Here is a 27,158-nt window from a genome sequence, read left to right as displayed (position 1 = left end):
TAGAACATAGACAGCAACCACCCATCAAATCTGATGCCAGTCACATCACACATGAGCCCCTCTCATGCCATCACCTCTCTGGTTGGCATTAAGTTCCAGGACATTCTAGGAAGGCTCTCAACCTGAGGCTGTGACTTGTTCTACAAGAACCTCTGCTCTACTTGGGTGTTCTAGGATGTTATCTGCATGTTGAGTCCTTTGGAATTGCTAGGGTCTACATATCTTGGGGTCCCTGGGCACCTCCTCCCTAGGTCTGTGGCAGCCCTTGGCGAAAGGCTGGGTTGGAAGTGGGGTGGGTTCACCATCATGGTCTTATCAGCATCAGTGAGGTCTCGGCTGACATATACCAATGGCGCCAGAGCTGTCTGACATGGGTGGGTACCTGCTCCAGGGAAGAAGAGTCAGAGAAGGGGGTGAAGGAATTAAGGGTGGGGTCTCTGGGGCAGCCCTAGGTCGGGGGAATGCCAAGCACTTTTTGGCTTTGGGAAGTAGGAGGTCATAATCCACTGTCCTCTTTCCCTTCTGAGTTCTCATGACTTAGAGGGTAGCTACGACATCCAGGGTTGCCCATCACATATGTCCCTCTTGCCACAGACAATAAGCAAATCGAGGTTATCTCCTAATATCTTTATTGTTCCTTAGATAACTGAACAGTACAAAGTTGCCCTCTTTGACTTATTTATTTCTTTAAAAAATGATCTTTCCACACATGGCTGCCCTTGGGGAGTTCCTTCCTGTAGGAAACGGAAGTTTCCCACGATGCGTCCTTCCCATCCATGGTTACACAATTCAGATACCTTGACAAGATAAGAGTTCCACTGGGTTATTATCAACATGAACTTGACTATGTCTCCTATAAGGGCGAACACTGATTTTTTTTTTCTTTTTAGAAACAGAAACCATCCACTTATCAATCCAAACTACAGCATTGCATGACAACATTCATTGCATAAATTGAACACACGGAGTTACCACCTTGGGGGATAACAGACGGACACCTCACGATCTAGCTACAGGGTACGCAAGTTCAACAACGTGGGTACAGCAACTTCACCTACGCACACCCACCATCGCTTCGGGAAAGTACTAGACACAGGTCCATGAGCTACCGGGAGTCTCAGCACAGTTAATCTAAGAGACAACAACACGGTCAAGAAAAAGGCAGCTGCGATATGTGTGGGCTGAAGCAGCCTACACTGAGCGAGTGCCTCGGGGGCTGGGGGAGCTGGTTGGGGAGAATGGCCATCACATCATCTCGCTGGGCACAACCTAAGGAAATGTCCATGCAATCCTAACAGTGGGTTGTTCTTGGGTGAGAGGGGCCAACAGTCATCGCCTTGCTTCTTTGAGTTATTGGACCAGAGAGGGATGGGGTGGGATGGGGACAGCCAAGGAGCCTTGGGCTGCAGTTCCATCCACATACATGGCGGTTTCTTCTGAAATCTGCGGCCCACCTGCAGGAGTAGGAGGAACACAGAGAGGACACCATCTCTCGGCGTCAAAATTGCGCTGATTTCTCAAAATCAGGACTGTTAGTATTCTTGGAATCATTTGGCAGCTGTTTCATGGAAATGTCCTCGGGGTGAGGACTTGGACCCTTGGCTTCTGGAAAAGTGGGAGCTACAACTCATCGGAGCGGATGACATGGAAGAGGGTGACATTATAGAGGGTCTGATGGCCATTGTTCCAGGCGTACAGCGCGCGGTCTTTAGGGTTGTAGTCCAGCATGGAGATGTGAGAGTATTTGTTCTGGAAGGGGATGTCAATGTACTCGTAGGTCGAGGCGTTGGTTTGGTAGGCATAGTGGACCTTGGTGCCCCCCGAGTAACCGTTGGTGACATAGAGGGTGCCGCAGATGATGAAGGCCTCACCGGCACTGCGCTTGGGGTAGCTGGTGTTCCAGGTCTGGAGGATCTGCAGTGAGACAGGATCCAGCTTGCTGATGACAATGTTGCCTGCGTTCTGGTTTGTGGCATAGACAGCCCAGAGCCCATTCTCGTCCACCATGAGGTCGATGTCTGAGTGGCCGCCCCAGGCATAGTGATACATATTGTTGTAGCCAGCATAGTCCAGGCTGCGCGTCTTCAGAATCGTCTCTGTCTTCAGGTCAAACCTAATGATAATGTGACTCTGGAATTTGTTGAAATAGATGGAGCCATTGTAGACCACCTGGCCCGTACCTGACCAGGGGTGTGGGAGACGGTGAGAGGTAAAGTTGTCCGTGTTCATGAAGTCCACCATGGACTTGTACTCACGGACGAAGCGGTTGTTGTGATAACCATCCATGTACCAGACCTGTGGGGAGAGCAGACATGGTTAATGTCCCGCTGCAAGTTGAAGACATAGAGCATCCTGTCCTACCTTCAGGAACGCTAGACTGCCCCTAGTCTCCACTCAGGCCTATTTTCCTACCCCTGGGAAGAGTGGGACACAGTGGAGGGACAGATGTGGCCACAGACAGTTAGGGCTCTCCTACATACACAGTCCACAGCCAGTCTATGTAATATACAACAGTGGGTAGTATGGGAAACCCTACCAGGTCCCCAGATGGAGCCCTCACTACTTAGGATAGCACCATGTTATAGGACAATGGCCATGTCTTTTTGCTCACTGTTGGATCTTGGCCAAGGGATTGAGAGAAAGGAGTGTCATCAACTCGGGGACTCGATGCTAGAATCAGTGTTGCAGAGAGTACAGCTGCTAGGTAGATGCTCACACACTGGGGAGCTTCTGTCTGCAAGGACAACTGTCTCTCAAGGTGACTGGGAAGGGCCATCTTCCAGTGTGCGGATGGCACGCTGTGAGTGAGTCCTCTCCATTTCACCAGCTGTTACTGATGTACAGTCTGAGTCACTGTCTCTGTCTGCTGGTGTGTGTGTGTGTGTGTGTGTGTGTGAGAGAGAGAGAGAGAGAGAGAGAGAGAGAGAGAGAGAGAGAGAGAGAGAGAGAGAGAGAGAACCAAGTATGAGCAGGGGAAGGTAACTAACCAGGGCTTTGGTTTGCTGTAGGGGGCAATGGTTCGTTCATTCCCTAATCTGGGGAAAGCAAGTCTCAGACTGGACTGTGGGTCTCCCAGCCATGGAAATCACCCAAGTAACAAACTCAGCCTCGACCTGAGTTTGAAGGGTTACAAAGAAAGTGATTTCTGATGACTGCTTGCATGCCAGTTAACCCGAGAACTATCTAGACTCGGAACAAAAACCTTTAGTAATCTTGAAGCAATTTTGGAGCAGCTGAGAAGGGGGCAGGGTTAGGAGAGAGACCTGGCAGCACGCTCTGCTGCCAGGCTTTAAGACAGCTGCTTTATCCACAGAGAGCTGGGAAAGCTGGGCAGGGATTAGGGCTGTGGCAGCAGCTCCCAAGCTTGGTTCCTGAGACATCTGATCAGATGCCGGGAGGCAGATGTGCCTTTGGTTTCTAATGAGATTAAAAACACCGACAGCAACAACAGCGTCTCTGTCTGAGGCTGTTGCTATCCTGAGTCCATCCCTCAACAATATGGGTCATGGATTAAAATGGAGATATCAACCCCTAGGTCTCTCGGGGCAAAGCTACCCACCCCCTACTCCCTCACTGGGCTGCCTCCTAGGATGGAGAGTTCTCTATCTCTCTGCAGCCTCTGCTTTAACCTCCCTCTACAGCCCTCCCTGTCCACCTGTGAAGCAAGCCCCTCCTTTGTGCTTTGGAATGGGCTCTCCACAGCAGGAAGCTAGTGATTGGTTTCTGTGTTTCTTCGGTCTAGTGTATAACAAGATGATACCAGTATCCAATTTCTAAGGATTTTTAAGTGGTCTCTTCTCCATATACTGGCAAATCAGTCACAGGACCCAATTGCTTTCTGAAGACACAGACTGGGTTACATTAAGGAAGTAGGCTCCAGAGGCCAAATATTCAACTACAGGCTATGGAGGCTGCTTGAGACATGGGCCATTCTACAGAAGAGAGCCACATGGCTTAAAGCCTAGAGCCTCATGGGGAGAAGCCCCATTTCCAAAGGGCTGCTCTTCCCCTCAGTGTTGTGAGCTCCGCTCTGAAATGCCTTTGTTTTCTGTCCTTTTCAAGGCTAGTGTTGTCTCTTGGAAGTGACTCCAGAGGCAGTTGCTGGCTCCCAGAGACATGGCTCTCATGTCCTCTAGAAGGATTAATGGTTCTTTCCAACTAGACTCAAGGATGCTCGGCTAAAGGTGAAGGGCAGAGTGGAGGGTGTCAGGGTACCTACACCATTTGGCTTTATTTAGAGGACACAAGTGTCGTCAGAGGAGCCTACGCGCCAGTGGAGCTGCCTTTGATGCAGGACAGCTGCTTAGGAATAGAGGGGACCAGTGGGCAAAGAGCTACCCCACCTTCACTCTTCTGGTCCTGATTTCTGTCTCTCAGTAGCTGACCCTGAGAATTTTGGCATAACTGACCAGACCACCTTAAAAAAGAGATATACACACTTCTTTTTCTAAGTAAGTTCACAAGTGAGACTGTTAAAATGGCTCGTGAACACGCCTCAAATCTAACTCCACTGTGACCGATGTCTGAGCCTTTGCTCCATGCCTTTGATCCATGCCTTTGCTCTCATATTACCCTTCTCAGGCTGCAGAGCGGACCTGTAAAAAGTCTGCTTGTCAGGGAATGAACTCTATGGCCAAGAAAAAGCTGTAGGTCGACATATACTAACGTCAAAACTTAGTTAATAGATTTAGTAGTTTCTAAGTCCCCACATCACATCTGTAGCTGGTGCCCAGGTACACAGGAGCATCCTTCTAACATCTGTGCTTGATTCTGCATGACTCTTATTTTTCTGCCTCAGAATGAACTTGCTCACTTTGCATCTGTCTTACCTCATTCTCTCCTTTGATGGATGTCAAGGGCTTGCCTGCTTGGAGGTCCCCGAGGCTTTGCGGGGCTCCCTGAGCTCTTCTGTACACATTATAGCTCTGCTTTAAGTCGCCCCATGTTCAGACATGAAAATGGAGGCCACCTAACCAAGTTTAGTTCCTTTTCAGCTGGGAGGGGGACCAGGACAGAGCTGCCAGGGCTCTACACAGCATCTTATGGTGCAGTGAAGGTGTTGGGTGATGCTATTTAAGGGACCGTCTTGCTAACAGGGCTTTAGTTTTGCTCTTCTCTCTGGCTTGGCAAGCATCTGACAAGTGTCCTCCTGAAACCGCTAGCATCAAGGAATTCAGCCTTGGAAACCATGTTTTAAAGGGAGCAGTTAGTGAAGGGGTGGAGAGAACCCCAGTGGGAGGCTGGGAGGAAGTGGCGGGATGCCAGACACCCCAGGAATGTCCCAGTCCCTACTCCCACTGAGAAAGGATTAGAAAGGATGTCTGAGCTGCCAGCAGACAGAGCTGCAGGCACCAGTAGATCTGTGTAATCTAAAGCATTCTGGATAATTCCACCCTCTGTTCTAAGGATCATCTGCTGGTTTTGATGCTGTTTAGATGAGAGGAAAGAGCCTTTGCGCACAGAGCTAAGTGAGGGTTTGAGGAATATGCCACCCTTTTGAACATGAGCCTCCTGGGGCAGTGGGTACAAGCCCCCTCTCTGATGTCTTGTGTAAGCTATACTGGACTCCTGAGGTGGCAAGCCAGTTGGAAGCAGAAAGGGAGGTGGGTGGGACACAACTCTGTCAGAGTGTCTCAGTCCAAGCAGACTGTGAGCCTGAGAATCCAGAAGGAGATCTCTGGAACTCTAGGGACCTGGAGGTGTGGTAGAGAGGTAGGGACTCATGCATCCCGCACACAAGAAATACAGCTCGCACCCACTTCTAATGTTGGGGACTGAGGGTCTGTGGCTCACTGCTGAGTAAGGTTCCTTTGCATAGCACGTTACATAGTTGGTGTTTGTTAGAGGGGAGCCCATGCAAAGGTGTCCCAAGCTCATTTTGCTCTAACAGTTTACACAGAGGCAGTGGGGACTGAGCTGGCTCAGCACGAGGCCCTCAGTACACACACTGATGTGGGGCTCTGCAGCTTCCTGAGGTCTTCTCCTGGGTCCCATGCAGTCCTCCCCTCCATTTCACCCCACCCTCCACGGGGGCCTGCTCTAAAGCCAACATCAATTTCTCTTTCTTTCTCTTTTTTCTTTGCATGTGTGTGGCGAGTTATTGGTCTCCCGTGTGTATGTGATCAAAAGTAAATGGGAGATTGGAAGAAAGCAAGCAAAACAAACACTGCTGGTGTTGATCAATGGTTGAACAAGGCGACATGTCACTTAGCAGGCCGGGAGCACGTGGTTCAGAGTGCTTAGAGCCCAACATGCCCAGAGCAGCACCCAATACTGTGTGCCTGCTGCCAGCCAGCATCCAGCTGCTTCCCTGCTGTCAGCCCTCATGAAGTCCCCTCCTCCTTCTAGCCACTGCCTGCCACCAGAGCCTCCTCTGCCGGAAGGCAGTCACGAAGCAGAAAATAGATACTTAATTGTCACAGCACCCATGGGTGTCCTGACAAGTTTGTGAGCCTACACCCTTGCTATGCCTTATATCCTAGACACTGAGGCACACATATGTAATGTCAGAAGGCTCCAGACTTGGGTACCTCTCTTGGCCTTGGCTAGCCAGGGTGGAGTTGATGGTGGGGAGAGGTCCTTAGTGGGTGGCATCAGGAGCCTCAGTCCAGAATCTCACAGATTCAGTGACACCAGGCACCAGCCTCTGAGGACCATGGGTAGGACCTGGCCCATTTGTATGAGTAGTGGTTAACAGTTTCTCAGAAGCCTGGAAGGAGGTACTGGTGCTAGAAGGTGTATAGAGACCAGTGTGTGTGTGTGTGTGTGTGTGTGTGTGTGTGTGTGTGTGTGTGTGTGTGTGTGTGTGTATTTGGTGTGTGTGTGTGTGTGTGTGTGTGTGTGTGTGTGTGTGTGTGTGTGTGTGTGTGTGTGTGTGTATGTATGGGCACAGAGGTAACTATATCATTCTCTGCAATCCAGAGCTGGTAACTAGACATGACATGGTTGGGGCAGAGCCTGGCATGCTGGCCTGGACTTTCTAGGCATCTTCTGTCTTGGCCCTCTTTCTCCTCATCATAGCATCCACATCTATAGCAAGAGGGTGTTCCTAACCAAACTGTGAGCAGAGGTAACTTTTTCTGACAAGATGTGGGTACAATCAAAACCTAAGTGTCCCAGTTAGCACTAATTGTCAACTTGCCCTAACCTGAAATCAGCTGAATAAAGAGTCTCAGTGGAGTAACTGTCTTTATTAGGTTGACATATGAGCATGCCTGGAAGGGACCGTTTTGATTGCCTTGACTAACAGAAGGGCTCATCTCACTGTGGGCGGCACTATCCCCTGTGCAGTGGTTCTGAGCTATGTTATAAAGCTAGCTAAGCATAAGCCATCGTTAGCATCCTTCATGGTTCCTGCTGTTATTTCTTGCCCATGTGTGAGTTCCTTCGTCAGAAGTGATGCTTAGAAGAATAGCAAATAGGTTTACCTTTCAGGTCCTTTCTTGAGTTCCTGCCCTGACTGCCCCCAGGAATGCACGTGACCAGGAAGTATAACACAAAAAACCAACCTTTTCTTCCTAAGTTGCTTTCTGTCAAAGTGTTTTATCACAAGCAACAGAAAATAAACTAGAAGGCTGAGAAACTATATACCGCCATGATCCAGAAAACAGTGTGAGAACAACTTATGCTCACACAGCCCTGACCCTACTGTATCTTCTGGGCAGCCCGGCCAGCCCTCCCAAGCTGTCTGTCATGTGGAAGAGCTGGGCCCTTGGTGGCACTGGTCTATAAAGCCATGTCTAGAGGGTCTTTTGCCCACCCCCAGTTGCCTCCTGGTTCCAGTTCTGCCTAGCCTTGTTCTGCCTGCCATGGGGAGATGTGAGAAAGGCTTAGAGCATCTTGGATTTCAGGCTGCTTCCTCTGGGCCCAGGGAGGAACAACCAGTTCTGAGTGTGGCTGTCCACTCTCCTGCAAACCTCTGATGAGAAGAGCGTTTGGGAGAAGCACCCAGACCCCAGGAGGCTCATCCTGTTTGCAGTGATTAGCACTGGATGGCATCAAAGGATTCACAGAAGCATGGCTTCTCTTCCATCTCTGTTGGAGTTTCCTAGAGACCCTGACTGCTCCTTAAGCCCTCCTCCATCCAAGAGGCCTCCCAGCCTGACTCCCCATGCCCAGTTCCCAAAAGGCTGAGACCACAGCCCAGTTCCAAGGAAGGAGAAATAGGCCAAAAAAAAAAAGGGCTGCTGGCTCATTTTTCTTTTCTGAGGTTTGCCCACGGGGGAAACACCCAGGAAAAAGGAACCCAGCCTCTTCTCGGAATCAAAAGGGAACACAGAGCTTCTATCAGCCATGAAAGGAATGGCAAATGAGTACAAATCAGCTGTCATTAAAACAAGAAAGGCCTAATAGATTCCATCCCTGAAGCAGAGACTGTGATGGGAACCGCCCGGAGCGGTCAGCACGGTAGATGCCTGGGCACCTGCTCAGCCACTGGGCAGAGCTGCTGCTGCTCCTCCTCCCCCTGCCACCACCGCGCTCAAATGGACAGCCTCCCCACCCCATTGTCTGTCACTCGTGCTAGCATGGGGCCTCCACCAGCTCTCCTTAGAAGAAGCTCTTGGGAGACTTTGGCTCTATCTAGTCCACATCCCCTGGAGTTGTCTGCCTAGGTGATAGACACGGCTGGTACTAGGGTGAGGGACAGACGCCAGGTCTTTTAAGTTCCTTAAGATCTTCGGGGACACTTACCCGGTTATCGCCTTCTGGGGCCAGCGGGTCTGTCATCCAGGACCCGAACCTTGAGCCAGAGGTCTTGACAGTCACTGGGTCACTTATGCCTGTCAGCTTCCCGCAGGCTGCAACAGAGTGCACACAGGTGAGGGCCAATAGGCAATGGAGAGCCTTGGCCCCTCCCCCAATGGCACAGCTAGGCTCAGAGGACAGCTGCTTCTTCCTCTTCCCCTTCAGATCTGAAGCCCAGCAGCTCATGATGTCACTTACACAGGTTCTACTGTTGGCCCAAGAAGAGCCAACCCTCCTCTAGAGAGAGCACCCGAGGGCAGCATCGGCAGGACATAGCAGTGAGTGGCTGCCCTCTGGGACTTCATGTCTCCTTGTAAGCAAAAGGCCAGGCCAGCCTGATAACCAGTGAGGGTAGGCCTCAGCAAGCCTCAGTCTTCTCTAGGAAATTGAGCAAAAGTGCTCAGTAGTCTCTGGCTGCTGGAATAAAGTACTTAGCCAGCATGGTGGGAACTTAGACTCCTGGACCCAGGCAGGATTCACCTCCCCAAACAGAAAGACAATCCTAGCAGCCCACAACAGCACCCCACACTGTGGGAGCATCTTTCCTGTGCATGTGTCTGTCTTGGAACCAGCCCCCTGGTGGAAGTGGGTGGAGGCTTGTTGGCGTCCTGCTGTGTGTGTGTGTGTGTGTGTGTGTGTGTGTGTGTGTGTGTGAGCTTTCCATGCTCTCAAGTGGGCTGGGATCGGAGCCTCATGCTCTGTGGGATCTTGAGTGCAACCTCTGCATGCCTCCTATCTCACAGATGGCCAGAGGTGACTTCAGAGCTACAGCTTAGTCATTCAGGAGGTGCTGAAACTGTGACCAGCACCCCTGCCTTAGTCTGCAACTCTCCTGCCATCCTATGGACCCCCAGTTTGAGCCTGATATATAGGACTTCTCCTTTTCATCCCATGAGGTCAGGCTTGAGTGTGACCCCCCCCCCCCCACCTCCCAGTCTATAGGACCCTCAAGGACCACATTAGCATACACACACACAGTCTGCAAAGTTCAGAGAAGATCCAGTTGCTTAGGCAGGATTGTGAGAGGCTTAACCTGAGACCACAGGGAAGCAGAGATAATCCTACAGTGATCAGGGCAGGCCAGGCCCCAGGGAGGGTGCAGTTTGCCCTGCTCCCACACTCAGCACCATCTCCCCAAGCCCACAATAGGGTGGGCATCTCCACAGTGGTGTTGCACAAGGCTGGAGAGAACAACGGCTTGGCTTGGCCTAAAAGCCAGCAGAGAGGGGACTCTGGACAGTGGGAGGCTCAACAGGATTAAAAAAAAAAAACCCACCAATGTCCCAGCCCTGGTATCCCTGCCCAGACTGGAAGAGGGAGTGCCACACTGTGCCCACTCTCCTGTCCCTTCCTCAAAGCCCCCCCCCCCCACGAGGAATTTGGGTTTTTCCACACCAACACTTTCTACTGAGGCTCAGGGTTTTATGGAAGTCTTAGCACAAGGGTCTAAAAGGTATATCGCTGAGCACAGAGCATGCCCACTTGGCCTCTGTTCACATTGGCCTGCCCTGCCTAAGCCCTGGGCTTGGAGGAGATACCAAGGGAAGAGAAAGGAAAAAGAAGGGGATGGAAGAGGCTAAGGTTGATCAGTGTGGACAGCAGCAGAAAGTGAGGATCCCAATGGGTCTGTTGAAAAATTTATTTTCCATGAGTGCTGTGACCAACTTCACACACACACACACACACACACACACACACACACACACACAAACACAAGCATACACACACATGCAAACACAAGCATACACACAGACATAAAAGCATACACACACAAACACAAGCATACACACACAAAAGCATACATACACAGAAACACAAGCACATAGACAAACACAAACATACACACACAAACACAAGCATACACACATACACAAACACATACATACATACATACACACACAGAAACACAAGCACACAAACACAAGCTCACAAACACAAGCTCACACACACAAACGCAAGCATAGGCAAACACATACATGCATATACACACACACAAACACAAGCATACGCACACACATACAAACACAAATGCACCCACCCACTTGCACACCTTTATGCCTTCTGAAGTTCGAGTGAGTTCATTATGTGCTACCTGTAGAGACCAGGCAGGGAAAGCCATGTGCCCAGGCTGGACTCTACCCTTCACTCCCACTTCTTTCTTTGTTCCTGTTCACTTAGCAGGTGGTCTTGGGTTGCCAAGGAGACAGAGGCTCCCTCTAAAATGGGTGGGAACTGAAAGAACCCAACAGAAGGCAACCTCTCCCCAAGTTCTCTTCCCAGACCCCATTCTGCCATCCAGACCCATCATCCAACAGAGCACTGAGTAATTTCTCATAGAAGTTCTCCTGCCCATCCTAGAGACACGATCTATGAGCTGCTTGGAGGTTAAGGTTCAAAGGAATCAGCATGCACAGTTGTCATGGCTGGAGAGCTCTGTGGAAGGCATCCTTACCGCCCAATGGCATGCGGTGCTTGTGGCCAACACATGACTTAGCCACACACTAGATTTTCTGAGATGCCACTCACACTAGATCTGTCCCAAATCCACTGGAGGTCCCTTCCTGGTTGGACATTCTTCTGCAGAAACCTGATGTCTTCCTGTACATGACTTGGACATGGCAGAAATGTCAGGAGGACGCCCACCTCAGCTTGGATGCCTAGCCCTGGTCCTAGCCCTGGTCCTAGCCTTGCCTGCCTCCATGGCTGGAATTACTGTACTCCCACTTTAGAGCAGTGGCTCACCTTCCTGCCTAGCTTCTTGGACTGGGTCCAGACACATGCCCATCCACTTCTGTGACCTTAGCTAGATCCATATTTTCTGGGGTTGCCAACAAAAGCACCTGGGGCTTGCTGCTGCAGGTAAGAAGTCTCTTCCACTCACCCTCCTTCCCATAAACAAACAAATGACTTAGTTCTCAGAAGAGCCTCCTGAGAACATCAGTTCACCATCTGACAAGTGCTGGGCTCAGGAGGGTGAGCCTCTGGGGAGTGAAGCCCACCTTTCATGCTACCCATGTCGATCTTGGTTACCAGCAGCACCCCCAGGAAAGCACACTAGCATCGGTGCACAACACAGGCCTTTGAGAACAAGTCTGGATAGTTCAGCCATTCCACCATGGATTCAGATGGGAATGTGCAGGAAACAAGACTTTGCTCTCAGCCAGGTCGGGGGCAGCCTTGAACACTCCACCCATCTGAACCTTTCCTTTCACTCTCTCAGAAGTGACAGAGGTCCACATCTGAGTTCTACAGGAAGGATGCCCAGCAGGTCCAGCCTGCCAGCCACACCCGCCATCCTCTATGTGCACAGTCACCGAGAGCAGTCAGCCTTCCAATGCTTCAATGCTGAGGAGGGTAAGGAGGTGTGGCTACTGTGTCTCCTGCTCTCTAAGCTGCTGGGCCAGGCACAGTTTCCAGGGCCCATGGGGCTGGAGGCTGCCTGCTCTCCTTGAGTCAGGGAGTTATTTTTGGTTCCCTGTCCACACTAGTTCTGCCAAGACCTCTCGAACTGACAGACTCTAAAGGAGTCCACGGCAGAGGCTTGGCAGTATCTTGGCACTCTCAGTTCTAGAAAGTGTCCCTCTCCAGTCACACACTCAGGATAGTCGGGGGTGGGGTTGGGGGTGGGAGTGGGATGGGGGTGGGGGCGGGGTGGAAGAGGCCTGCTGGAGGGATGGAGCCCAGGTGGGAGGGTATTGGGATGGAGATGCCTGGCCAAGCTGGAAGCTAGACAAGCCATATGCCTTGTGCACTTCCTGGGAAGATGCCAGGCTGAGGGCAGCCTGGACCATCTCAAAGCTTAGGTCAGGATAGGCATATCTGGGAGGCTGGGTGAGAAGGTCTGTGTCCTCAAACAGGCTTTGGCCTTCATTCTCAGCGTTTAGCCCTGAGACTAGAGAAGAGCCATGTAGAAAGAAGTCTGCAGGCTGGGAACAAAGCCCAAGTTACAGGTGAAAGAGCCCTAACTCAGGCCCAGGTATGGACCCATAGCCTACAGCAGACCTGTGAGCATATACTTAGAGTCATCTTTCCCCTCTTGCCCTAGTAAGGAGAGGCCAGGCCTCTAGTGGACCACCTTATACAAGAGATGGAGTAGGCAAGTCTGGTCCAATAGGGGCTGTAGGCTGCAGAACTCCTGGGTTCTCATCCCTTGGGCTTCCACTGTCAAATCACCCTTAACTCTCCCATCTGGGAGTCATCACAGAGCTCTGTGGGCCACTATGTCCACTGCCCCTGCTAGTGGAGGCCAGCCTCTGCCTGTTGACTCTGGCATCTCAAGTGTTAGGAAGGTGTCTTTTGGTTTCCCTTGAAGTACAGATAGGAGCTCACAGCGCAGCACAGGATAGTAGCCACTGTACCCGACCAGAGCAGGAACTTGCACCTAGAATCCTAAGCGTGGATGCTGGGTGGATAGCTCACCTGGCCGGCAGGCAGCTTGTAAGTAGAAGCCACAAGCTTTCCTAAGACATATTTTCAGTAGAGTAAAAACCACTCTTTGGGTTGACCCTAGCTATCTGGGGTCTTCCAACCCACCAGCAGAAAGAAAAAAAAAATCCCACCAGGGAGCCCTTGGCATCAGAGCCAGGATAGTATGACAGGGATGTCATTTAAGCCAGCTAGTCCTCCATGGTGACAGTGACCAAGGAAGCCTGCAGTACCACTGTGCCCTAAGTCTGGGGAGTGGCTGGGGAGTGCTGAGGCCCAAGCTCTGGCCTTTCCCAGGTTAGCTGTTGGGATCTGACCTTGCAGCATCCTCTTAGCAGCCACCAGGGTTCTAGGTAGCAGCACTGCCTCTCTCCTGCCTATGGACAAGACTTGCTCTAGGGGGTTGCACTTCCCAGAAAAGACCCAAGACATGTTATGCCTAAGCTCAGTCCAGAAGGAAGATGTTTCAAATTCTAGCACCTGGCTGGGCTACTTAAAGCATGTCACCCCATCAAGGAACCAGGAGCAACTGTAACTCTGGTCCTTGAGTTGTGATTTCTGCGTGTGTGAAGGAATTTTCACCAACTGATTTGAAGGAAAGAGGCAACCAGGGCAGTTCTGATAAGAGACTTTGAGAGACTCAGGGAGCCTTTACCTCTCTCACTCCCAGTTAATGTAACCAAGCATCTGCTAAGGCAGACACACTGGGGAGACTGGGGCTTGAGAACTCAACTACTGAGCTTCCACATGTATAGTTTCACCCACTGGGCCAGCAGTGAGTGCTGCCCACAGCCAGAAGCTGTGTCCTGGGATTGTCATCCTGTTAGTCAGCTGCTAGGGAGGCTGGGGGATGCCCTGTCTTAGCAAGGCTAAAGCAAAGACTGAATTAAGCAGCCATAGGGTGTTAGTCCTCATGTTCCTGGACTGAATGAAGGCCCGGGACAGATAATAAACCCATCTATAGACCTATCAGTCAACCATCTGCCACCTATTGCTGTCAGCTACTTCTCTAGCCAGGCATCAGCCAGCCACTGACCAATCCTCTACCTGTCCGTGCATACGTCATCAGTTCTGCCTCCCTCTGTCCCATTTTCCTTCCAGTTATTTCTTCTCCCCACCTCCACTTTCCCACCCACCCACTTACTGATCTATCACACCCCCAGCTCCTCTGAGCCAGGCAGTGCAGAGCTGGTAACATGCACAATATCTACACATTCTCATAGTGACCCCAGGACCTGAGGATTCTCTGTAACTTTATGCTGCATATCAGTTGACACTGCAATAGAAGATGGCAGTAAGGACCTGGGAAAGGCACCTGCTGATGAGCGGCTCTTGCTACTTTCACTATTTTATAGATTGGCACCTCAGAGCTGCCCAGACTGGGGGTTCAGAGCTCACTACCCCACCCCAGCTGCTGTTTCTCTTCAAGTATGTGACTACCGAAGTCCCTCAGATGACCAGGCTGGCACATCCCAGGGCTTTATCACTCTCTCTTCATTCCCAAGTGACATGTCTTAACAGCCCAAGGGCAGTTAAGCCACGTGAAAGCCCCAAGATCCCAGCCATAAGGTAAATTCACGAGACTACTAAAGATAGGCTGTGGACAGATGGGAAGTCTGGCTTGCCTGGGATAACCTGGAGAGTCGTGTACACTGCCCCCCTCTCCCAAAGGCCCACTAGCTTGGCATCCTTGGTAATGTCCTACCATAGTCTCCATCTGGATTTTTTTGGTTTCTTTGAGGTATCACACCCAGCCTGGTCACCGGGGAGGGGAAACAGCATTTTGGAGGAATAAATAGCAACCCCAGCCTCTGGGCTCTTCAGAGACATCTAAGTGCTTGGCTGGGGAGGCTGGGAGAAAGGCCATGGTGGAAAGCCAAGGGAGGACTAGAGAGGATCCATAGCCTGTGCCTCAGCACCACACTCTAGGCACACCTAGAAAACCTGCCCAGGCAAAGGAGGAGGCTCTCATCCAGACCCACACACGGGCTGACTGTCATGTGGGTCATGGGTTTCATGACACACAGAAGTACGAATATACACGGGACATGATTCCTTGGTGGCCCTGCAAGTGTCTCTTCAAAACAACTAGTCCCCAGGGACAGCATAGTCTCCCCGCTCATCAGGCCTGAGAGCCCCAGACTTTCACTGTTGCCGGGGACAAGCCAGGAGCAGCCACTGAGAACCACCTGGAAGTCACGAGACTACTTGTCTAGCGAATGTTCTCATTTGTCATCTAACACCGAGGACCCGTGTTTGCATGTTTGGTCTGTACAGGTGCACACATGTATGTATGAGCTCCTATGGGGGCCAGAAGACAATCTTAGGTTCATTCCTCAGGAGCCAGCCACCTCGACAGGGTCACTCACCATATTACTTCTCAAGTGGGCCACATCAGCTGGCCAGCCAGCCCTGAGACCCACCTTTCTTCCCTTCCTCGCGCTAGGGTTCTTTTTACATGAGTTCTAGGCACTGAACCCAGGTCCTTGTGTTTGCTCTGCAACAGAACCATTTATTTGGTCCATGCCAAGGCTTCTGAAAGGTTGTTTGTTCTTTGGGATATTTTAAATTTGTAAGGGGTGGATGAAGGAGGGACTGAGTCAGAGCATCACACAGAGTCCCCAGAAATCTTTCTGAAGGCAAAGTCACCCTAATATGTACACGCTAGGAAAAAAAATGAGTTGGTCAGGCTCTATGGGGGAATGTTGACAATGAACATCCACACATGCAGTATGGCCAAAGCCACTAGGTAATCAGAGCCCAGATGCCCCCCACCTCAGGACTGTCGGGGAACATGAATCTGAGAGGGAGGCAAACCACCTTGCTGCACCCAGGCCTCCGACAGACGGCTCCCACTTGCTCTACCCATACATAGCCTGGAGCTGTATCCCCTTTTTAATTCCAACTAAACCTGATGCATAGCCTCAAGGTGTCTTATAAGTTCTCTTCTTAATCTGGTTGGAGATGTGTTTCTAGACCTTTAAATCTATCCTACAAACACATGCATGGACCACACACATGCATTTTAAGCACTCACACCTGTGCACACACGTGTGCACCCACCCAATAGCATGTGGCATCTAATATCATATATATTTTTTTCCAAATGTTAGGTTCAGTGAGGTCTGGAACTGGCCCTGCCCTGGGCTTGCACATGGGCGATGGCCTGGGGTGGGTGTGGCCTGCACTCCTTGCTGCTCTTTCTGGGTGGCCCTACCCAGAAGCCCTGATGCAGCCAGCCATCACTGCTGAGGCCAGTTGGGCACTGTGGCTTCAGCATTGCTCCCTACACCTGCGTGTGTGGCAGAGTCGGGCCAGACAGTGCCACACCGGCAGGGTGCCGGGCCTACCTAGTTTTTGCATGCATGCACGGAGCCTTTCTTCAAGATTGGACACTCTGCTCTGAAGTTCATCGTAGTCATAGGCGCCAATCTCCTCTTGCAGTTCGTTAAGCACTGACGTCAGATTCTGGACCTCCTCCTTAAACTGCAATACCAATTTGGCATCGGCCTTGTACTCTTCCAACACAGGAATCAAAGGCCTAAGTTCATCCATTTTCGCTTTTATTGCCTGCAAGGTTAAAATAAGCTGGTTCAGTGCGATGCATGCAAAAACTTGAAATACCCTGCCTTGGCCTGGCTTCTCCCTACGAGAGGGAAGGTGTGCACAGTCCCGTTTTAGCAATCCGTCAGTTATCGGGTCCCAGTGAGTCAGGAGAGCGTATTAAACAGTCCTCAGAACACCACAATATTTGGGAAAGGCCTTTATTTGTCAGTTGAGAATGCAGCATCTTAAAGTTACATGCTTTAGGTCACATACACAAAGTTTGTGGGTTTTTTTTTTCTTTCTTTTTCAAAAAGTGCATTGACAAGGGTTCAAACTATTCATGGGATGCATCTAGAGTCGCATGCAAAAGGAGGATCCTGGCTGGATTCAAGGCTCCTTAGTGAAATGGCGCTAAGGACTGGAAAAGAATCGTAAAAATGCATGGTGCAAAAAGCTCTCTGGCTCTCTCATGGTTACATGGGGGACTGCTTCTTCAGTCACTGGCGCATTGAAAAAACTCTTTAAGTTAGCCCTGCAAGCAAGAAAATGAAACACCGTTGAAAAGCTAGCTCACTAGCCTGCCTCAAACAGCCATTAAAAGACATATATTTGCACGGTCACTTAAGAAAAATCACACTTTAATCATAGTAAAACAAGTTACTCAGATGGTGATGGGGATCCCTCAAGGTTTCTGCTAAGATACCTTCATGCAGTGACTATAGCGTAAAAGGCAAGGGCTTGCTTTTGCTGTCCCAAAGTCTCAGAGACCCCAACTTTGGATCTCAGAGGGTGCCGTGTAGATGACTCTCTCCAAGGGGAGCTACCTCATGTCACTGAAGACACTTCTGTCTTCACAGTCTGCCGAGCACAGGAGGACAGATGCTGGCCAGGACAGAAACAAACTCTTTTTGGTCTGTAAGGTCAAAATCTCTTGCCAAGGTAAAGTCATGATGGCAAAGGGGCAGGCACAGCCTTTCCCTGCCTGGGACAAGAATCGACGCTTATTTTGCTTCAGTGGGATCCGCCTGCTATTATTTTATTTATAACGCAGATTTATAACTTCATTAGCTTGCCATTTTGCCTACCTAATGTACCGCGTTAAAAAGGAGTAGTAGTTCCTGCTTCTCGCAGGGAGTGCATCAAAGGATAACATTAGCATGAGAGGAAGGGAGGACCTAGCCACACTTAGCAGTTTCCAGCCAAGCGGCCCTGTAATTTGACCTGTTCATTTACATCTGGGCCTGATTCCTAATTAACATGCATGAACACCTTAATTAAGGTGGCAGATAATTTCCAGCCCAGTCCTAGTGGAGAGTCGTGTATATATACATACTTGTACATATGTATATATATAATTTCAGGTCAAAGGAAGTGAGCTTTTAACGGCCAGGGTAACACGGAGACGCAGAACACTTAATGCAGCTGCGTCTACAGTGTGCCTTGTCACAGCTAAAATTAGGTCAGAAGTGAAAAACTGCCCTGAGTGATCAGGGCCCAGAAATGGCTCTAATCAATTAAGCTAATCCCTGGCTAATGTGATTTACCTACAGCAGCTGTGGAATGCCCAGGGCCTCTAATGATGCTGCCCAGCTAACATGCCTCAGTTAGAGGAGCAGGAGGCTTGGGACCCCTGTTTCCTACTGGCTGATGAGGAGGGAGAGAGGGGCCAGGGTGTGACCAAGCCCTACCCCCTTCGGTGGCTGGAGTGGGTGGCCTCTCTGCTCCCAGAGGGGCACGGCTTTACAAGACAGAGAACAATCCTTGCTGGATGAACAATCCCCAGGCCCCTGAGCACTACCTCTGTGGGGAAAGGGAAGTGAGAAGGGAAAAGAAAGTCCTCTGACTTGGAGGAGGAGGAAGTAGGGAGGGAGAGAGAAGGGGAGAGGAGGAGAAGGGAGAGGGAGAAGGGGAGGGAGGAAGAGGAGAATCTCGAGGGGCCTCGTACCTTGAACTGCCTGGCTAGATGCTGCTTATGGCTCTCCTCCACCTGCTTGAACTTGGTCTCCAGGCCTTTCATCTGGTTCTCCATCTTCTCCACGTACTGCAGGTCTCTCTGAGTTCGCCTGTCCAAGACTTCTATGGATTGAGACATGTTTTGCACCTGTCAAGAGGGTAACAGGTTCAAGGCAAGAGCTGCAGCAGATATCAGCCAGTCTCTTCTGTCTACTCATCAGCCAGGCTGACCTTTCCCACAGCACCACCCGAGCCACGAGTGGTCCAAGCGTGATTTACCAGTTAATCACCGGCATCAGGCCGTTAGGACCAAGAACTCCCCAAACACTGCGAATTGGCTGGGTAAACGTTCCCCCATCCTCTTCCAGGAGAACTCTGACAGCGGGGTACACAGACAGATCAGGGAAGGAGCTCCAAGCAGGGGGCTGTGGGCCACTTCACTCTACATTTATGGGTGGGACCTGTTTCCACTCTTTGTTGGGAGTGACTGGCAGCATTAGGCAAGTACACACAGCAAGAGATGAACCCAGAGCAATGCCAAGCCCGCCCGCCCTGAGGTGTAAATTCCCTCCCCGCCAGTCTCCTGGAGTGTCCTTGCTGACAGCGTTGGTGTGGAAGGAAGGGATAGAGAGCCGCTCCAGGCTCTGTGCCGAGCCTTTCCCCCACCACACACACCATCCATCACCCCCACAATATCATAGGCAGATGACTGCTCGGCAAACACGCACATTCAGAACGCCGAGTCAGGAATCAATCACCCAGCAAATGAAGAATCGCTGTTTTACATCCTTCCGGGCATTGTTGAATGGAGTGTAGCCTCAAGATGGGACTCTATTATTCAGCACGATTCCAGAGAGCGTCAAAGAAAAACAGTTTTGGTGCGGCCACCTGCCAGCACATTTCATTTTCAGGAAACTGGTTATGGCTTATGTGAGAATGTATGCTCACCAGGGGCGAGGGGGGGCGGGGATGCCAAGGCGCTGAGGATGCCGCAGTGGGTTGGGTCATTTTCTCAGAATCTAATCCAATTACTAGCAAGGAAGGTGCTTCCTGAATGGCGGGTCTGCTTGCTGACTTTTTTTTTTCCTTTTTGGATTTGAAAAAGATCCCCTCCTAGGAACAAAGTCCTCGGGGTAGAGAGAGGCGTAGCTTCACTGCACAGTGGCCAGAACAGGGTGGGGAGGGTTCTCGTCTCCCACTACAAATCCTTCACACCAGTAGTAAGTGAAGTAAAATGGGACGAGAGACTAGAAGCCTTCTCACTAGCCAAGGGAGAAAGATACCACCCATCTCAGCACTTAAAAACCAGACGGGATGCTAGGGCCTGAAGGCAACACACGTTGAAACCTTCACGTTTCAATGTACAGAACAGCCTAGCAAGGGCCTCCTGATGCTCTGCTTCCTTTTCTTAGACGCTCAAATCGAGCTGCTCTTGCTGGCTGGCCTCTCTGGCTGCTTGATGCCCCTCTGAATGGCTGCAGTGCTCGTGTGGGAAAAGAGGTCCTTTGCTCTTGTCCACCCTTTGAGGCTCAGCCCAAATACCACTGCCCCCAAGGAGTCTTCTGGGATGAACTCAAAGGACACTAAATGACTTGGGAACACCACCGCCTCTTTGGCACTTTGGGGGGGTGGGGTGGGTGTGAAGGATCCTGAATCCAGCATAAGGAGACCTGTGCAGGAGAGCAGTGGAGCCTGCCTGGCCATCTCCACTTAAGGCCTCTTCCTAGTCTCTTCCTTGGAGATTTGACACCGACAACAAAAACAGAGCTCAAAAGTCAGCAAGTCAAATAGTGGGCAGGGCTTAGTGTGGGAAGGGGCTCAGTCCAACACACAAGAGCGCACAGTGTGGCTGGGAGATTTTTGTCCTTCCACCAGGGACCAATGCTTTTATCGAATTTTCAAATGTAAAGATTAGCCTTAACATAAACAAAAACAACACAACAACAACAACAACAACAACCTTAAAGACGTCAAACAGCTTGGATGCTTTAAGAGAAATCAAAGTCTGACCCCATATTCTGGCTGACCATCCAGCTAAGTCTCCCATAACAGAACATGGGTGACATCCATATCTTAACCCTCTGGGGACACCCACTTCCCCACACTCCTGCTTCCAGCAGTGTCTCCAGGAGTCAACTGGCACGTTCAAGGGCACAAGGTCATGGGATAGTCTTAGCCACTGTGACAGCAGGTGCCATGAAGTGGGGGAGGGGACAGACACAGCAGCCGCACACCTGCCCCCTATCTGGGAATGACTAATTGCTGATGTTTATTGCTCAAGTAAGCACCGGCCTGAGCCAGCTATGTTATTTATCTCACTTGATCTTCATAAAACCCTGGGGGGTGAGCCAGCTGAGTCCCACGTGCCAACACAGTTATGCCAACTCACAAGTTAAGAAACTTGGTCTCATCACACAGCCAGCTCAAGGTCTGGCACTACAGAGCCTCTGCCCTCGGACCCAGAACCTGTGTTCTTCAGAGGACACAGTTCCATCCTGGTGCCAGCCTCATCTCCTCCTCTGCCATCAGCCCCTGGAGGAGCTGCTCCAGCATGCCGATACGATCCTCAGGAATGACTCTGGTTGGACCAAACTGGAGACTTTAGGGCCTGGGACCTGACCTGCTGTGTAACCAAGTGGATCTAACAGGAAGTCTGGTGGTGGCAATGCACAACGGGTCCCAGGGTGCAAAGAGACCCAAGGAATCCAGAGCCTTCTCTGCTGTTGCCTGAGATGGCAGGTGCCAGGCCGGGCCCCGCCCCACAGGCAGGGAAGAGTAGAAGAAAAAGGAGGAGTGCTGACCAGGCCCAGCCTTAGCGCACGAATGGGGAGCAGGCTTGGCTCATCAATGCTGGCAGGCACAGTAAATGAAGCGCCTCTTTCCAGCCATTGCGCAGGCCCTCCCAAAATAGAGTCTGCGCGGCGTGAAATGGGGCTTTAAATTTTTAAGCAGCAAAACTGTGGCCTGCATAGGCAGAGAGAAAAGCCGTGCGGCCTCATTCTCAGGAGCCCCCAGAGCTTTCTGGAACCATTTCCCAGCTTAGCCCTTCTCCCAGGGTCCCTTGGCTTGGGCCTCAGTACCTCCAGCCCCGCCCCTTTGCTACAGTTCTGAATAATTAAAGGCTCAATTAGGCTCCTGTCTAGTTTGGTGTAAATAAATGTCCGCAGGATCTGTTAAATATATTTTACTTGAACTCTTTTCAAGCTATTTACTCTGGTGGCTAAAGGTGGCAAAACAGGCCAAGACACCAACACACGCTCCACCCCTTTGGGGGGGGGGCAGACTCACAGGTACCATGATGGAAATAAGGTCCCAGGTCGCTCCCACACAGGGACTGGCAACAACCTGAGAGTCATCTCAATGCCCAGGCGCTTCCTGCCTTAGCAGCTGAGTCTGCCCAAGGTATTGGAGCCCAGCTGTAGCCCAGCTACAGCTGGGAAGGCTGAGGCCTGGCAGGGATCAGGCTGGGCTCCAAAGCCATTCTGCCTTTGCAAAGATGATTTCTGTTCCCAGGGCTTCTCTTCAAGTTTACAGAGGATGCCTCGCCCCTGCAGATCTCACACAGGTGAGGGCTTGAAAAGTCCAAAGCCAATCAGTAGGGAAAGCCCAGCTTTCTGGGGTGTGTGTGTGTATGCGTGATACGTGATCCACTGTCTCTGAGTAGGAAGGGTTCATGCCTGGAGGCATCTTTTCTTGGGAGAGGGAGTTGGGCAGGGCGGAACAGCCCCTCATTTTCCCTTTTCCCCATGGTAGCACTCCAGGGACCTGTAATAGTGAAGTCAGCTGCAGAATCTGGGGTCCCTGGGGGCAGCCTATAGGTACTCTTGGCAAGAAACAGAATCCCAATAGGAAGATACTGGTTCAGTGATTAGAACCATCTCCCTTTCCAACCAGCTGTGTAGCCTGGGGACATCAAACTGAGGAGTGACCAGTGCCACCAGCTGTGCTCAGGTCTTGTGACAATGAAGTGAGACAAGACTCAGAATGTGTGCATAGAAACATCGCTGCCCTCTTGTTAGGAAGCAACCACTAGGAGCATCCATGCGGGCAGGGGGGACTTGGCAGGTGGGACGGAGACATCCCCACGGACAGCCTGTGTGCCATATATCAGGAACCCACCGTTTCCCTGGCAGCATTGTGGAGCCTTTGGACCAGACCCTGAGCATTGCTCAGAGGAGAGATGGCATGTGACGAAGGAGAGCCATGCTTCTGGCTTTCCCAACAAGCTCCTTCCTAGAGCCCTCAGAGCCCAGGAAGCAGGTGTACTCATCTCCCAACCAGGGCCACCCTTGTCCTCTCTCCATTCTCCTAGCCACTCGGTCATCTGCCCATTCATTCAGTCACAAATGTTTAGAGCGTGGGCCATGCCAGTGAAGGCCCAGCCAAGCCTCAGGCCGCCACACTGCACTCTGCATGTGCAAACTCACACATCAACCCCTTGCACGGACTCACCTTCTCCAGTAGCTGCCTCAGCTGTTTTGTGCGGGCATCCCGCGAACACATGGTCTGCTGGGGGGCGACCACTGTGCAGATACACCTGCCCTCACTGTCCTGGGCAGAGCTGTACACCTGCCAGCTCTCCTCGGGGTTGGTGGGCAACACCTGGAGAAGGGCAGGCAGGGAAGGGCACGAGGAGAGAAAGAGAGAATGTGAGGATGAGGGAGACCTGTACCCAGGTGCTGAGGTCTCAAAGAATTGGAGAGGAACAGTGCCTTAAAATGCATGTTCAACCCTGGGTGCTCAGAGTTTTGACCTCTAACCAAATTAATGCCGGGGGAGGTGGGAGGGGCCGCCGATGCACTAGGTTGGGTGAGGGGGCCATATAAGAAACCAGTAGCTAATGGCTTAGGGAATCAGATACCCTCTTCTTCCAGCAAGATGCTGACGAGCCTTGAGCTCCTGTTCCCTAACACTTGGAGACAAGCACAATTGTTATGAGTCCTGAGTCGGCACCTAAGAACTGAGAGCAGCAACCCTAGAGCTGTGTTGTCTCCCGAACAAAAGCAGCCTGGCTCAGATGTTGATTTCCAACTCCATGAAGCTCCCCCACGCACTAGCCATTTGGTGGATGTCAACAAATATATTGTGTAAGGGTCACCCTTAACCTCAATCCTGAGGGTTTGCCCAAAGACCACCAAGGACCCAGAACTGAGTGGCTGGATTCACCTTGCAGGCCTTCTATACCACCCATGACCCTGACCTTCAGATACACAGCAGGGGCAGAAGCCACCAAGGCTCCTGCATACACACCACCATGACCCCTGCCCTCCAGCCACTGCAGCCTACCCAGTCTCCAAGCCCTTCCCTGGCATCCTGCACTTCCCTGCTATTTTTAGATAAGGATGGGAAGAAGGCAGAGAAGCAGGTAGTGCTATACTTCATTTCATTCATCCAGCTTAGGACACAAGCATCCAAAATCCTTATCAGGGAAACTCATGGTGATATTTTTGTTTGGCTTTTTTTTTTTTTTTTTTTTTTTTGAGACAGAGTCTCATTACGCAGCTCTGAATGTCAGGGAACTCACTCTGTAGACCAGGCTGGCCTCAAACTCACAGAGACCCACCTGCCTCTGGGATTTAAGGAGTGGGACACCACTCCCAGTACCAGGGCACTAGGAAAACTCTTTTTAAAACAACAGGAGAGGCAGACCCTACAAGAGTGATAGATGGTGGTGGTGGTGGTGGTGGGTCACACCACCCAGCTCTTGGGATCAAACTGGAGGAGAATGGTCCCTCACCTGTCCTTTCCACTGAGAAGGTTATGCCAGGGTCCCTTTCCAGTGGCCCCTGACTTAAGGGTGGTCTCTGCTCAGCCTGCTCCATCTATCATGGAAGTCAGCCTTATCCAGACCCTCCACCCAACCCCCAGCCATAGCTCCCCATCCGCAGGCTGCCGATGACATGGAGATTCGATTTCCGTGTCAGAGGCCAGTAGAGAGGGGTGGGTGAAGACAGATCGGCAGCTGGGTCCCGCCCAGCTCCTCTCAACCTCCTCCAGAGTGCACGCTGAGATCTTCCAACCGAGATGAGACCGGAAGGGTCCCTTGGGATTTGGGGGGCTCAGGTGAGATCACAAGCTCTGGTCTTTTGCCTTGGGCCCCACTCTGCACTGGTCCAGTCCGTCTTTTACAAAGTAGGGCGAGCTGAGTCCTGGCTGGACCTAGCCCACAAAGGGTTTTAAGCAGCACCTCCACCCCTTACTTGCTGAGTGACCTTGGCTAAGTCCCCAAGTCCCTAGCTTCAGTTTCCTAAGCTTTGCAAAGAAAGATTTTCTAATATTAGTGAACGAGGACTCTGGACTTTGAACCCCTCCCACCATCACCAAAGCAGGTGTCCTCAAGCCCCTCCGGGGGACTGGGAGCAAAAAGCATCGCCCCGAAACGCCAGAGTGCGAGTGGCGGCCGCAGCTGAAGGCACTGCTTGGCTGCAGGGCAGAGGGTGGGCTCGTGACCCCGGCCCTTGTAACCCTCCCTCCCAGGGTGACCCCATCCTGTGCCGCACCGCCGGGCCAGCCCGGGGCTCGACCCGAGAGGAGGCAGGAGGGAGGAGGGGCCGCGAGGGCTCAAGGCGGGCGCACTTACGCCGGTGCTGCGGTCCAGCGTCCCGCCGCTGGCGGCCGAAAGCCGGGTGGTATTGAGGCCCACCAGCGAGGGCAGCGTCTGGGACATCCAGTTGGTGATCATGGCCATGGTGCTTAGCACGACCCCGATCTTCAGCAGCGGCACCGACATCGCGCCTCGAGTGGCCTCCTGCGCCCGCGCCGCGCCGGCGCCGGCTCCCGCGCCCCGGGCAGCCTCAGGCGGCGGGCACCACGGCGGGCAGGGGCGCCCGGCCGCGTCCCCGCGCCCCCTCTGCCCGCCGCCGCCCGCCGGTCTCTGCCTCCCTGTGCGCACTGGCCATCGCCGCGCCGCCCCGGCGCCGGGAGGTGACCAGGCGGCCCTGCCCGGCGCGCGCTGCCTGCCCGCGCTGCCCGCCGCTGCAGCGTCCCCGCGCGCTCCGCTCTCGAGAAGGGCCACCGGGTTCTGAGCGCGGCGCGGGCTGTGCGCGGGGGCCGCGGCCGGGGGGCGGGGACAAGGCCGGGCGGCGGCCGACGCAATCTGCCCAGGAAATGGGTGGATTTTTCCTCCGAGCTCCGGCTCCGCGACGCCCCCTGGCTGCAGGCAGCGAGGTCTGCAAACCGGTCGGCCGAAGAGTTAGGGTCACCCAGGAGGACGGATAAAACGCCGCCACAAATCGTAAAAAAAAAATATAAAACCTCAAGAATCTCGCATGGCACCCATCCACAGAACACCCCCTCGCCCAGCTCTCTCGGTCACCCTCACGGTTTTGTCTCGCCCAGGCCCGGCCTGCTTGTGGTCAAGGGTCTCCTCCCCTGCTGCTGGGCTTGCCTTCCCTGGTGGACTAAGTCCAGTCAGTTTGGGGTGTCTCCTGAGCCCCAGCAGGAAAGAGTAGCTTGGGTGGAGTCTCCAGTGTCAGCGCAGGAGTAAAGAGGTAGCTACAAAGTGAGAGACACTGCTGGGAACCTTGGACAACTACCTCAGAAGGAGGGGACAGTTGGAAGTCCTAGCGGGGGAACACCCTGGGCTTGTGGGAGCAGGTTTAAACAGAGAGGGACTGGAGGGGGGCGGTATGCCTGCTGTGCACAGTAGAGGATGAAGGAGAGAGAGTGTGCCAACCTACCGTCAGGAGCTGCTGGAAGCATAGGGCTCAGGAGGAACTAGAGGGGCCACACCCATGATTGTGGGGTATGGTACATGCACGGGGGGCGGGGAGGGGCGGGGTTAGAGTATCTGGCGTCTATGCTGTAGGCTTAGATGGACAGGGGTCCCTCGCAGGGACCCAGATCAGGGCCAGGCAAGCTTCAGCAGTATCTGTGCCAAGACTTGTAAGTCTCAGCAAAACAGAACAGCCGGCAAACACAACTTCATAGTGCTTTTGACTTTGAAGCAAGCCCTCTAAGCTGAGGAAAGCCAGTTTCTGCAGGCATTCCTCCAAGTTGTTCCAGTCCCGGGCAGGGAAAGCCAGCCTATTCGCAGCCCCCTACCCCTGCGCTCTTTCCCACCTGGTCAATTATAGACCAGGAAGAGATGTCAGAACAAAGGCAGGCCTCCTGGGGTCTGCCAAGAGGGATATGACATCTTCCGGGGGCTTGTCTCTCTGTGTTCAGTCCTCATTTGCAGAGAAAACGTCAACAGCCAAGATGACCCTGGCCCGAGTGCTGGGCGTGAGCCCTGCTGGCTCAAGAAGTCAATTGGAGTTGTTTCTCTGGTTAATGCATGGCATTCATTGGTGCCTCCAGTTTGGGTCAGATGCCAGCGAATTACAACTGTTAGGGAAGGGCGCCATCTCTCCGTGAAATCTGGTACTGCAGTCCAGTCACACCCAGTGGTCCTGCTGGATGCAGCAGCCGGAGATGCAAGGCTCTCTGCCCTACATCCTCTGCCAGGCATTTTCTGAACAGAATCAGGGCCGTGGCTGTGTCTACTCACT

The 27,158-nt window shown here is 52.2% G+C and overlaps 1 protein-coding gene across 4 annotated transcripts in view; it reads right to left on the bottom strand.

Moving 5' to 3' along the window:
• Nucleotides 1-612: 612 nt before the first annotated feature.
• The window catches only part of Olfm1 (olfactomedin 1), a 37,644-nt gene continuing 11,098 nt past the window's right edge, over nucleotides 613-27,158 (bottom strand). The window contains exons 1-6 of one of the 4 annotated variants that reach the window (NM_019498.2): nucleotides 25,250-25,660; nucleotides 23,122-23,271; nucleotides 18,662-18,817; nucleotides 16,521-16,740; nucleotides 8,692-8,798; nucleotides 613-2,295 (exon numbers count right to left, since the gene is read on the bottom strand). In NM_019498.2, coding sequence (NP_062371.2) covers nucleotides 1,621-2,295; nucleotides 8,692-8,798; nucleotides 16,521-16,740; nucleotides 18,662-18,817; nucleotides 23,122-23,271; nucleotides 25,250-25,399 — 1,458 coding nt within the window. In that variant the 5' untranslated portion in view covers nucleotides 25,400-25,660 and the 3' untranslated portion in view covers nucleotides 613-1,620. Of the gene's footprint in view, nucleotides 2,296-8,691; nucleotides 8,799-16,520; nucleotides 16,741-16,917; nucleotides 17,249-18,661; nucleotides 18,818-23,121; nucleotides 23,272-25,249; nucleotides 25,661-27,158 lie in introns of those variants that run through there. The other 3 variants (NM_001038613.1, NM_001038612.1, NM_001038614.1) reach the window with 3 other exon arrangements.

This window comes from Mus musculus, chromosome 2, assembly GCF_000001635.26.
Source record: "Mus musculus strain C57BL/6J chromosome 2, GRCm38.p6 C57BL/6J".
NCBI lineage: Eukaryota > Metazoa > Chordata > Mammalia > Rodentia > Muridae > Mus > Mus musculus.
Note: the sequence above shows the minus strand (reverse complement) of the source record. Positions and strands in the feature narration are given on the sequence as shown.